The sequence below is a fragment of the Oryctolagus cuniculus genome, chromosome 9, assembly GCF_051225735.1.
Source record: "Oryctolagus cuniculus isolate XC-2025 breed Fujian yellow rabbit chromosome 9, ASM5122573v1, whole genome shotgun sequence".
Classification (NCBI taxonomy): Eukaryota; Metazoa; Chordata; class Mammalia; order Lagomorpha; family Leporidae; genus Oryctolagus; species Oryctolagus cuniculus.
The window spans coordinates 91,147,994-91,161,310 of record NC_142875.1 but is presented as its reverse complement, the minus strand read 5'-3'; the positions used below and the strand labels follow the sequence as shown (position 1 = coordinate 91,161,310).

Sequence of the window (13,317 nt, the reverse complement as noted above, 5' to 3'; positions counted from 1 at the left end):
AAAACCTCTCTGGGCAACTCTTTCTTTCAAATAAACTAATACATTAAAAAAAAAAAGCTTAACAGGAACATATTTCTTATGATGATATAGCTCCTCTAACCCAGCAATATTTCTAAGGAATTGAATATCCCAAAATATATATACACACAAGAATACTCTCAAAGAGGTATTTAAATATGAAAAACTGTAACTGAGCTAAACAGAGAACAGATTTCACACATTTATGTGTGATATGGATAAAAGTTTAAGATCTATTGTTAGGTAAAGGACCAGCAGGAAGGGAGAGGCTGCAAAACTGTACCTACATTATAATCTCAAGTTAGAACTGAATGCATACCCTTAAGTAATTAATTTTCAATGTTGAAACTGTCATTTTCTTCTTCATACTCTAGTATTTTGGTATTCTTATTAGAAACACAACATTTTAAAACTACTTTAAACATTATCATTTTTTAGACTTTTATACAAAGGTAGAAAGTTATAATTAAAAACATTCTAATGAATGGCTGGTGGCAATATATATTGCTAAGAACCTTCTGGAAAGCAACATCACAATATATTTCTATAAGTTAGAAATGCTCATACAGAGCCGGCGCCGTGGCTCAATAGGCTAATCCTCCACCTTGCGGCGCCGGCACACCGGGTTCTAGTCCCGGTTGGGGCGCCGGATTCTGTCCCGGTTGCCCCTCTTCCAGGCCAGCTCTCTGCTATGGCCAGGGAGTGCAGTGGAGGATGGCCCAGGTGCTTGGGCCCTGCACCCCATGGGAGACCAGGAAAAGCACCTGGCTCCTGGCTCCTGCCAGGATCAGCGCGGTGCGCCGGCTGCAGCGGCGGCCATTGGAGGGTGAACCAACGGCAAAGGAAGACCTTTCTCTCTGCGTCTCTCTCTCTCACTATCCACTCTGCCTGTAAAAAAAAAAAAAAAAAAAAAAAAAAAAAAAAAAAAAAAAAAAAAAGAAATGCTCATACAAACTCATACATACACCCACCAACACCCATATACATACAAATATATCTCTACATACCTACAAATACATATACATATTGAGAAATTTCAAGACTGATTAATAAGAAGCCTAATTCTTTTAAAACTAAAAACCAGTTATATTCAAAAATAAAAATCTCCAAATAAATGCAGGTACAGTAACTTTTACCACTTGGAATATATTCTAAAGAAATAGAAAGTGAACTGATGGGTTCATCACAGGCTTATAATAGCAAAATATGGGACATGGGTACAAGGTTTAAAAGAATACAGAAACAGGGACGGAGGAAGGAAGGAAGGGAATACCATTATGTTCTTAGAATTTTATCTGCAAATCACATTGAATATGTTAAAAACTAATTAAAAATTAAAATTAACTTAAAAAATATAGAAACAAATTGAAAGCAATAACAGTAGTCATTTTTACTTAGTAAAATTACATGGCATTTTCTCCCTCTTTTTTTTTTTTAAGATTTATTTGAAAGGCAGAGTTACAGAGCGGGTGTTGGGGTGAATGTGGAGACAGAGAGGTTTTCCATCCGCTGCTTCACTTCCCAGATGGCCACACTGAGTGAAGCTGGGCTGGTCTGAAGCCAGGAGCCAGGAGGTTCTTCTGAGTCCTCCACATGGTTGCAAGGGCCCAAGCACTTGGGCTGTCCTCTATTGCATTCCCAAGCACATTAGCAGGAAGCTGGATCTGAAGTGGAGCAGCTAGGACTTGAACCAATGCCCAAATGGGATACCGGCACTGCAGGCGGTGGCTTTACCTGCTATACATTTTTCAATAATTAGACACTATTGTCTAAATAAATAAATAGCACTCAAAAGAGCATTCTATACTACCTAGATTCTAGTTACTACCTACTTCTCTGTAATTCCTAAGCTAATAAAGTTATTAGAATGAAAAAATAACATAGGCTTATGGAGAGGTATATGAGAAAGAGGCATGCACACACATGCGTGCACAGATTTAGGTGGGGAAGTAAGAGAGACAGACACAGACAGAGTCATGAAAAAGCCAGATAGTTCTTATAATTTCTACGTTTTTAAACCTTTTAAAAATGTTTCCTTGAGAGGCAAAAAGACAGACAAACAGGGAATGAGAGAGAGTGCGCATTCCCATTTGCTGGTTCACTCTTCAAATGCCAACAACCAACCAATCTAGGCCAGTCCAAAGTCAGGAGTCAGGAACTCAATCCAGTTCTCTCATGTGTGTGGCAGACTCAAGTACTTGAACTGACTTCCAGGTTGCATATCAGCAGGAAGCTTGAATTGGGAATGGAGTCAGGACTCAAATCCAGGTACTCCAATATGGGATGCAGGTAATTTAACCACTAAGTCATTCACTCACCCCTATTTTCTAAATTGTAACGTCTTCTCAGACCAAGGCTGATTACAAAAAATTTTTCAAACAAGCAGGAAATCTACCCATCTTCAAAAATGAAAAAAAAAGTAAAATGTTAATTAAAAGCTAAAATATAAATAGGCTGTCAAAAATATACACAGGAACTCCAAACTCATACAACTGTATGCAATTAAGTATGCACAGCCTTTTACATCATGATCATAACTGTAAAGTGATTTTTAAAAAGAATGTTTGGCTTTTTTTCAAAAGTAAGAAAAATAAAACCTTAAATTCTTAATAAAAATTATAAAAACAGCAGAAGTGTAATCTGAATCAAATTTTTTTAATGTGCATTACTTTAAAAAATATTTATTTATTTCAAAGGTAGAGTGACACAAAGGGAAGGGCAGAGAAAGAGATCTTCTATCTGCTGGTTCAGTCAGGACTTGGTCAGGCTAAAGTGAAGAGCCAGGAACCCCATTCCAGGTCCCCCACATGAGCGGCAGTGGCCAAACTACTTGAGCCATCATCTACATCCCTCCCAGGCACATCAGCAGAAGCTGAATCAGAAGCAGAATAGCCAGGACTCAAACCAGTGCTCCAATATGGGATGGTAATGACACAAAAGGCACCACAATGCCAGCCCCTAGTTTTTGTTTTGTTTTGATTTGTTTTAAGATTTACTTATTTGAAAGACAGACGGGGGGGGGGGGGGGGGGGGCACAGAGAGGGATCTTTTAGGTTCACTCCCCAATTGCCTGTAACAGCCAGGATTAGCCCAGGTAGAAGCCAGGAGCCAGGAATTCCGTCCAGACTCCAAACACTTCAGCCATCACCTGCTACCCCCAGGGCACACAATAGCAGGAAGCTGGAATCAGAAGTGGTGCCAGGACTCAAACCCAGGCACTAAGATATGGTATGTAGGCATCTTAACCAGCATGTCAAACAACCAGGCCAAATGTAATTATCATATAATATTAAATTTTTCTTTACAGGTGTCATGAATCTTTTTGTTCTCCAATTTACATATTAAAACAACACTAGTAAAAACATTAACAAGATAATAAAGAAACCATCAGACATTGGTGGTACCAAATGTAGAGTAATATTTTTTAATCCTTTAAACATAAATCACTTTGTAATTAATTGTCTAACAGTCTTCACAGAAATACTAAACACTGTTTTACAACTTTTAGTTAAGATGACAAATTTAAAACAAAGTCCATAGAATTGGCATATTTCACATGTCAAAGACACTTAACAAGGTAGCCCCAATCACTACAAAAAAAAAAAATTCAGCCAAAAGTTTTAACTTCACTTAGATGAGGTAGAATATCTCTCACTGCTTACCAGGATTATGATGAGTTGCAGATTCTCCATTCTGAAATACATCTCCTGTCACATTCATTCTACCAGGATTAAAAGGTCCTACTCCAGTCTTGGTCTGTGAAGTTAAAGATGGGGTGTATGTTTGTATATTAACACCGAAACTACTTGACTGCAGTCCGTTAGAGACATCGCCCAAGTTGGTATTCTGCAGTGATGTTACATGTGTAATCATTAAGTTCATATCTCGGCCGTCAGTATTTTCTAATTGGCTATCATTCACAGAGCTTACACCTGTTTCTAAAGTTGTAACATTAGCAATCTGAATTTCAGAGTCTGGTTCTGTGGTGATACCACTACTACCCATTCCTGCATTTACCTTACTTCTTGAAAAACTGGAAGTGGAGAAATCCACATCATTGGTTCTGTTTTTAGTTTCAGAAGGTCTCCTTTCAATAAAATTGGAGGAATTTTTCTCTTGCCCTTGATTTGTTTCCATGTCCTCTTCATCATCAATGACAATTGTCTCACTTACACTTCCCTTCTGAGAAGACAGCTCTTTTGAAGAAGGAAGGATTTTGGAATCATTTCCTTGTAGTTCTTCACTTTTTGAAGATGTAAATGTTATGGTTCTTTGATCAGTTACCACTGGTGCAGAAGGTGGGGGAGGTTGTACAGGTTCAATAAAAACAACATCATCATCATCTTCCACTGATGAGTTTTGAAATTTATTAGATCTAGACACCAAAGGATTAGGTGGACCACTGAATGAATTTCCTACATTCGTGAGACTGGTTGCCATGGCCGTATTCCCCAATAAAACAGGAGTCTGATCAGTCAATTCTAATCCTCCCAATGAACTTGTATCCATGCCAAAGAACCTGTGAAGGAGGTCAAAAAAAAGAAAAAAATGTCAGGATAAGACATTTCATGTTACTCAAATGAAACCATTTTTTAAAAGGCAATTTTCTTTTCTTTTTTTAATTCTAAATTAAAATAATTCTTATCTAATATCCAGGGAATATACAGCATACATTCTGTGATCGTCTCATTCATTAATCATTTCATGCATTATAGGATAACAAGAAAGGCAGTTATCTAATTGCCAGTAATCATATGCAATATATTCTGTCACACCTCCTTCCCAGAGTACACTATTTAAAAACATTAACACTAAAAACATAAGTAAATCTTTCTACATATTTGAATAGGAAAACCAAAATATAACAATAAAGATCAGCACTTTGATAATATTATCCCATTTATTCATTATATTTAAAAAAATGATTCAGCCTAATCACTAATTTCCCAAATTCTATCTTCCTGTAATCTCCTTTTCTCATTTCTCCAGGCTCCCATGTAACTACATGATCAAATCTTTCTGAAAATTTGAAATTGCTCCTTTTTAAAATTATTTATTTATTTGAAAGGTAGAGAGACAAAGAGACAGAAACAGATCTTCCATCTACTGGTTCACTCCCCAGAAGCAGATCCAGGCCAAAGCCAGGAGCCAGGAATTCCATCCTGAGTCTCCCACATGAACAGCAGGAACTTGAGCCATCATGTACTGCCTCCCAGGCATTTTAGTAGGAAAACAGATTCGAAGAGTAAGTGGAACTCAATCCAAAGCACTCTAATATGGGATGCCGGTTTCCCAAGCAGCTGCTTAACCCACTGGATCACTATGCCCACCTCATAAAATCTTTCTTGACCCTAACTAAAAAGCCTAAATCCTTTGTTGCCATGCACTAAACGGTGTGCTTTATACCAAAGCTGCCAAAAATATCACATCTCAATCCCTAGGACCTATAAATGTAATCTTACATGGAAAATGGGTCTTTGCAGATATGATTTAAGTTAAGGATTTTAAAGAGAGATCATTTGGGATTCTCTGGGTAGACCCCGAATGCAGTTACAAATACCCTTGTAAGAAAGATACAGAAGGGGCCAATGCTGTGGTGTGGTGGGAGGAGGCAAGGCGAGGGGAGGGGAGGGGAGGCGAGGGGAGGGGAGGCGAGGGGAGAGGAGAGAAGATCGATGTAGAAGACTACACTACAAAAAGAAGAGAAGTGATGTGACCTTGGGGGCTAACTGGAGCCAAAGAATGCTGGTGGTCACCAGAACACAGAAAAGAAGCAAAGAACAGATTCTCCCCTAGAGCCTCCCAAGAAAGCATGACCCTTCAGACACCTTGACTGATCCCAATGAAATAGATTTTATCCTCCAAAACTATGAGAGAAAACAACCCTTGACATAGGTATAAATTCTGTTTCATGCTAATGATAAGAAATTTTAGCTTCAGATGCTAGCTAGGATGAATACCAAGGTCTCTAAAACTCAAAAAGTTCAAACTCTTCATCACTCTGCTATATTCATCTATTTTTTTCTGTATACCTACTATGTGCCAGGCTATGCTGAAGCCAAAGAGCCTGGAACAAAGTTCTCCAGCAGATGGAGGGAATATATTAAATGGGCACAGCTGACAGTATGACTAACACTGACCTGAAGTCACTTTGTTTTCACAGACTAAAAGAGAAGGAAAAAAACAATTAAAAGGAAAAAAATGAAGAGTGAGTATACACTGTAGGCAAATTCATAGATGGAAAGATGGGAAATGGAAGTCAGCCTCATTTTCATAGAGTAAATTATTGAGAAGGTGAGGAAACAGGGTTTTTACAGATCTTAAACACTGGCTTAAGAACACTGAGCCAGGGGCCAGCGCTGTGGCGTAGCAGGTAAGGCCGCCGCCGCCTGCAGTGCCCACATCCCATACGGGTGGCAGTTTGAGTCCCTGCTGCTCCACTTCTGATCCAGCTTTCTGCCTATGGCCTGGAAAAGAAGTAGAAGATGGTCCAAGTCCTTGGGCCCCTGCACCCACGTGGGAGACCCAGAGGAAGCTCCTGAATCCTGGCTTCAGACCAGTGCAGCTCCAGCCATTGCAGCCAATTGGGGAGTGAACCAGCAGATGGAAGACCTCTCTCTCTCTCTCTCTGCCTCTCCTTCTTTCTCTGTGTAACTCTGGCTTTCAAGTAAAATAAATAAATATTTAAAAAGTAATAATAGTAATTTATGGAAAAATAGAATTAAAAGATGTTTACTTAAAAAAGAAACACCCTTCACAAGGATTAGAAAGAGACTAATATAGGCCAGTGCCACGGCTCAATAGGCTAATCCTCCACCTAGCGACGCCAGCACACCGGGTTCTAGTACCAGTCGGGGTGCCGGATTCTTTCCTGGCTGCCCCTCTTCCAGGCCAGCTCTCTGCTGTGGCCCGGGAGGGCAGTGGAGGATGGCCCAAGTGCTTGGGCCCTGCACCCCATGGGAGACCAGGAGGAGCACCTGGCTCCTGCCTTCAGATCAGTGCGGTGCGCCGGCCGCAGCGCACCAGCCATGGCAGCCATTGGAGGGTAAACCAATGGCAAAAAGGAAGACCTTTCTCTGTCTCTCTCTCTCTCACTATCCACTCTGCCTGTCATAAAAAAAAAAAAAAAAGAGAGAGAGAGAGAGAGAGGCTAATATAAATAAAAACTATGATTAATGGGTCATAGAGTAGAGAAAATGTTGTTTATCTTAAAGCATTTTCTTAATTTTTAGACCACATGATTTATCATCTATTTTTTAAATAAACTTAAATCTTTAAAGTTATTTAATTTATTTTGAAGCGCTTAGAGACAGAGCCACAAAGAGATCTCCCATCCATCATTCACTCCTCAAATATCCACAATAGCCAGGGCTGAGTCAGGCTGAAACCAGGGGTCAGGAACTGAATCTAAGTCTACCAGTCAGGTCACAGGGACCCAAATACTTAAGCCAACACTTGTTGCCTCCCAGGGTGTGCATTAGCAGAAAGCTGGAAGTGAGGGCAAGAAACTGGGTCTCAAATCCAGGCATTCCAATATGCTATGTAGGTGTCCCAAGTTAACAGCTAAGCCAAACACCTGCCTTTAAATTTAATTTTTTTAAGAATTACATATTTGAAAGTCAGCGAGAGAGCGAGAGAGAGAGAGAGAGATTTTTCATCTGCTGATTCACTCCAAAATAATCTGTTAACAGCCAGGGCTGGCCAGCCAGGAGCTAGGAACTCCACTCCAGGTTACCATGTAGGTTGCAGGAACTCAAGAATCTGAGCCATCTTCTGCTGCTTCCAAAGCACATTAGCAAGAAGCTGGATCAGAAAGGAGTAGGAAGGACCAGCACTCTGATATGGGATGCAGTTTAAACCACTGGGCCACAGCATGGGCCTCTAAATTTAAATTTTCAAAAACAGAAATGATAAAGACTGGCCGGCGCCACGGCTCAATAGGCTAATCCTCCACCTGCAGCACCAGCACACCGAGTTCTAGTCCCGATCGGGACGCCGGATTCTGTCCCGGTTGCCCCTCTTCCAGGCCAGCTCTCTGCTGTGGCCCAGGAATGCAGTGGAGGATGGCCCAAATGCTTGGGCCCTGCACCGGCATGGAAGACTGGGAGGAGGCACCCGGCTCCTGGCTTTGGATCGGTGCAGTGCCGGCTGTAGCAGCCATTTGGGGAGTGAACCGACAGAAGGAAGACCTTTCTCTCTGTCTCTCTCTCTCACTGTCTATAACTCTACCTCTCAAATAAAAATTAAAATTAAAAAAAAATATATAGGAAATGAAGTTGTCCAATTTAAGCAACAGAATAAAGTCAATATGGTGGGAACATAGTAGGAGGGGAAGAGGAGAATGAGATGACAAGGAAAAATAGGTGCAGAAAAATTCACCCAGACCAACAATTAAATTCATTAGTTATATTCAACAGATTTATAATGCACCTAGTATGCACAGACACCTTTTCAGACACACGGGGAAAAAAATCAGTAAACACAACAAGGAAGCATTCCTATCCTTAGAAATAAGGATAAGATGAAAGGTGAAACCTTCAGATAAGGTGAAATGTTTTAATATTACTGCTATAGAAATTTGAAACATCAAATAACATTGATTTAAAAGTTTCATAACCAATTCAGTTAAAATGGTGTTTTAAATGTGAGTACAGCCAATTTAATAATAGTTAACATTTAAATAATGCTTTTTACAAGCCAAATATTCAAGACAGTTAAGCATTATAGCAACCTCATGAAGCAGAATTAATATTACCTCTATTTACAGATTTTATTTTTAAAGATCTCAAAAGTTATGAAAGCTTACCAAGACCTCAGCCAGGAAGTAGTCAAAGTCAGAATTTAAATATTCATAACTACTATGTATTACGCAATGAAGTACTTTTTTTAAAGATTTATTTATTTGAAAGGTAGAGTTACAGACAAAGAGAGGGAGAGAGAGAGAGGTCTTCTAGCCACTGGTTCACTCTCCAAATGGCCATAATGGCCACGGCTACCAGGAGCCCGGAGCTTCTTCCAGGCCTCCCACGTAGATGATGGGACCCAGGAACTTGAACAATCCTGCAATGGTTTCCTAGGTGCATTAGCAGGGAGCTGGATTGAAGTGGAATACCCAGGACTTGAATAAGTGACCATGTGGGATACCAATGCTGCAGGCTGCAGCCACAGCACCAGCCCCTGCAATTAAGTATTAAATAAGATAAATAATACAACCTTTTAACTGCAGCCATTCAATTAAATAACCTAATCAATATTCAAAACATACAAGCTTCAAAAGAAAGGAATATCAAGCCCAAAGTGGCAAGTTAAAAGATTGTAAAAAATAATGAGATGGAGCCAGTGTGCAATGGATTAAGCCACCATTTGTGATGCCAAAATTCTATGGAGTCCCACCTACCCCACTTCTGATTCAGCTTTCTGCTTGGTCCAAAAACTTGGACACTGTCACACACATGGGAGATGGAGTTCCCGGCTCCTGACTTTGGTCTCTCCCAGACTTGGTTGTTGCAGCCATTTGGGTAGTGAGTAAACCAGCAAATGGAAGACTAATCTATATCTACCCATCTGTTTCCCTCCCCCTTCCCTTCTCTGTCACTCTGCCTTTCAAAATCAATAACTAATAAACTAGGGATGGGCAACTGACTTGCACTTAAGATGTTAGGAAGTCCATACCCCACATTATACAACCTTGTTTCAATACCTAGCTCCAGCTTTTTATTTATTTATTTATTTAAGATTTATTTTATTTGAAAGGTAGAATCACAGAGAGAGAGAGAGAGATCCCATTCACTCCTCAAATAGATGCAATGGCCAGGGCTGGGCCAGGGAGAAGCCAGAAGCTGCTTCTGGGTCTCCTACGTGGATGCAGAGGCCCAAAATACTTGGGCCATCTCCCGTTGCCTTCCCAGGTGCATTTGTACAGAGCTAGATCAGAATTGGAGCAGCCAAGACTTGAACCCGCACCCACATGGGTCCCTGCAGAAGAGGCTTAACCTTCTACTCCACAGTGCCAGCACCAGCTCCAGCTTCTGATTCCCAATTTCCACTGATAGGGACCCTTGGGCTCCTCCCACCCACATGAAGAGCCTAGATAAGGTCCTGGCTCCCAATTTCAGCACAGAGCCATTAGGAAGCAAACTAGCAGATGGGAGCACTCTCTCCCTAATTCTATCAAATAAATAAATTTTTAAAAATTTTAAAAGTTGAACTTGTGGGGCCAATGCTGTGGCACAGCAGGTTAAGCTGTCACCTGCAACGCCAGTATCCCATGAGTTCTAATTTGAGTCTCGGCTGTTCCACTTCCAATCCAACTCCCTGCTAATGCACCTGGGAAAGCAGAAGATGGCCCAAGTACTTGGGCCCCTGCCACTCACACAGGAGACCTGGATGAAGCTCCTGGCTTGCTCCTGGTTTCAGCCAGGCTCAGCCCTGGCCATTGCAGACTATCTGGGGAGTGAACCAGCACGTGGAAGATCTCTGTCTCTCCCTAATTCTGACTTTCAAATAAATAAATAAATCATCAAAGTAAAAAATAAAAAGTTGAACTTTGTGGCTAAGCATTTTCATAAGGTAAGAGATATTCTAATCAACAAAACCATTTTCACAGAAATGAGGCAACAGCTACTAATATTACAAAATGTATATGCTTTTAATGTGTGAGTTCTCTGGATCCTTCTAAGTTTTAGCATACTTCCTACTGGGGAGAAAATATGAGACAGAAAAGCCAGAACTGGCTTCACAGTGCCCTCTGGTGGTTGGTTCATGTATATTCAGTCTCCTCAGAAGAAAACAGTGGGGCACAGAATAAATAGCAGGACTTTATTACCACAGTCACTGCGCACTGCAGTAACCTACTTCTCATACAGAACAGCCATTCAACGATGACATCTGTTTTCAAGCTTAAGACTATAAATCTGGTCACCTCTCATATTACTGAGACTATATCTCAACCACAAACCTATAAAGACACTTCCCTATTTTCCAAGTAAAATCTACTCAATTTAGCTACTTTTCTACCTCAAATAAATTCTAATTACTTATTAAAACTGGCCACAAAAAAAAAATCACCTCTCAGCTTCAATTTTTCCTACAGTAAATGATGTAAAAATGATTCACAAGGCTTTTTTGGAATTCAAAGACATAACTGGATATGAAAGCACCACTTCACATACTCCTTTCAAAAGAATTACCAGGCAACTTTTCCTGTACCACAGGATTTCAGAAAATCTCCAAATACTTTTTAAGTTAACTTGTAATATTCCTTCATCATAAATGCTTTCAATTTTGATTCAATAAGAATCAATTAACAGTTGATATTCTCATCAAAAGCAATGCAGTTGCAGTATAAATCTATAAATGATGTATTTATAACAAGAAAATACTAATTGTTGAAACAGTTTATGAATCTTCAAAGAAAATTACAAAGAAAAAACTTCAAAGCTCTATGACAAAAACATTTTTTCACTTACAAATGTATCTGATGGAGTTTTTCAAGATGGCAGAATAGGGAGGGAGCTCACTGCTCTTGTCTAGGGGAAAGGTAGTTTTAAAAAAAGTGGAGAGAGAGGAATCTCAGGGATGAGTTTGGAAGAAAATAGCAAACTAGAGGGACACTATGTAGAGGGTGTGGAAGCACACAACTCAGGAACCCAGCAGCAGAAAGCCTCAGCACCAGCTTTGGAGTAAGGTTGAGACCAGACTGCAGCAGCCCAAGCCACTGGTGACAAAGCTGAGGGAAGAGGCTGGCGTTGAGTCCAGCTTGAAGCCCTGTGGGAGACACTATACCTGCCAACCTAGAGGGAAAAAGAAGGGATACATTTCTCTCCCATTGACCACCCATCACCAATGTCCTGTAACTAGAGAGCCAGTGCCATTTTAAACATAAGCGACAGCTGTGTCAGCTTATGTCCCTGCACCCAGCAACCAGCCAAGAGGAGATGACTAAGTCTGGTTGGGAGAACTGACAGGGGACTGGGAGCGCTTGACTGTGGGAGCTAGGACTTTGGGCAGTCACCATAGGCAGCTCCATATGCTTGGGAACTCCTGATTTCCCTGGTGAAGGTCACTGCTGCAGGATCTGTGTTCACAGCAAAGACAACACGGATCCTTCGTGTGGTTCTTAACAGCAGTGCCAATGAAAACTACACACTAGAGCCAGTGTCCAGGCATTGGTCTTCTTTGAGGAGAGGAAGTGATCAGGAGAATACACCAACAGAACAAAACAAAATTCCCCTCTGTTAAAAAACAAAAAAAAAAGAGATTTACCACACCCAACTTGGATGCCACTCTGGACACTCCCCTCACTCTAGGGCACTGAACAGAACTCCCAGACCAGACAACACACAGCACAAGACTCTTGGTATTCACTGAAACAGCAAACACTCCACTAAGCTACAGAGGCATAGTCCAAAGATAAAAGCCATCACAGGAGAAAAAAAGTATCACCACAAATGCCTAATAATAAACACAGCAATTTAAGAAACAAGAATAAGGAAGATAGCATGATGCTCCCAAAATAACACAACACTTCAATAACAGAATGTGAAGATGAAGAGACTGACAAAATACCAGAAACGGAATTCAAAAACTTGTGGATTACTTAGAAGTAATCAGAAGCAAATTCATTAACTAAAGAAATCATACATGGAATGAATGAAAATTTTTTCCACAAAATTAAGAATTTGAAAAGAAACAAACAAAATACTGGAAATGAAGAATTCAACAGAACAACTAAAATATACAGTAGAAAGCCTTAAGAACAGACTCAGTTAGGCAGAAGAAAGAATATCCAAGTTAGAAGACAAATCTCTGGAAATTTTACAGTCAGACCAAAAACAAAAAAAAAAAAAAAAAAAAAAGGAAGAAGAAATTAGAAAACTAAAAAACAGTGCTGGAGATTTATGGAATACTTCAAATGACCCGACGTATGGGTCTTGGGAGTTTCTGAAGGCATGGAAAGACAAAACGGATTAGAGGGATTTTTTTTTTAATTGAAATAACTACAGAAAATTTCCCTGATTTGGAGAAAGAAAGGGACATTCAAGTACAGGAAGCACATATAACTCCTAATGACATCACCATAAAAGATCTTCACCACAACCCACAGTAGTCAGATATTCCACAGAAAAACATAAAGATTCTAAAATGTGCACAAGAGAAACATCAGATTAACTTCAGAGGATCTCCAATTAGACTCACAGATGACTTCTCATCAAAAACACTACAGGTTAGGAAGAATAGCAAAACATAGTCCAAGTCTAAAGAGAAAAAACAGCCCAAATACTGTACCCTGCAGAGCTC

The 13,317-nt window shown here is 40.1% G+C and overlaps 1 protein-coding gene across 30 annotated transcripts in view; it reads right to left on the bottom strand.

The window, feature by feature from the left end:
- The window catches only part of ZMYM2 (zinc finger MYM-type containing 2), a 110,248-nt gene that overhangs the window by 68,559 nt on the left and 28,372 nt on the right, over positions 1-13,317 (bottom strand). For 21 of the 30 annotated variants that reach the window (XR_016213380.1, XM_051850065.3, XM_051850068.3 and 18 more), the window contains one exon: positions 3,681-4,537. Coding sequence is in view for 28 of the 30 variants with exons in the window: in XM_051850065.3 (XP_051706025.1) it covers positions 3,681-4,527 (847 nt within the window). In the remaining 2 variants the exon portion in view is untranslated. Of the gene's footprint in view, positions 1-3,680; positions 4,538-13,317 lie in introns of those variants that run through there. The other 9 variants (XM_051850067.3, XM_089304353.1, XM_070049122.2 and 6 more) reach the window with 2 other exon arrangements.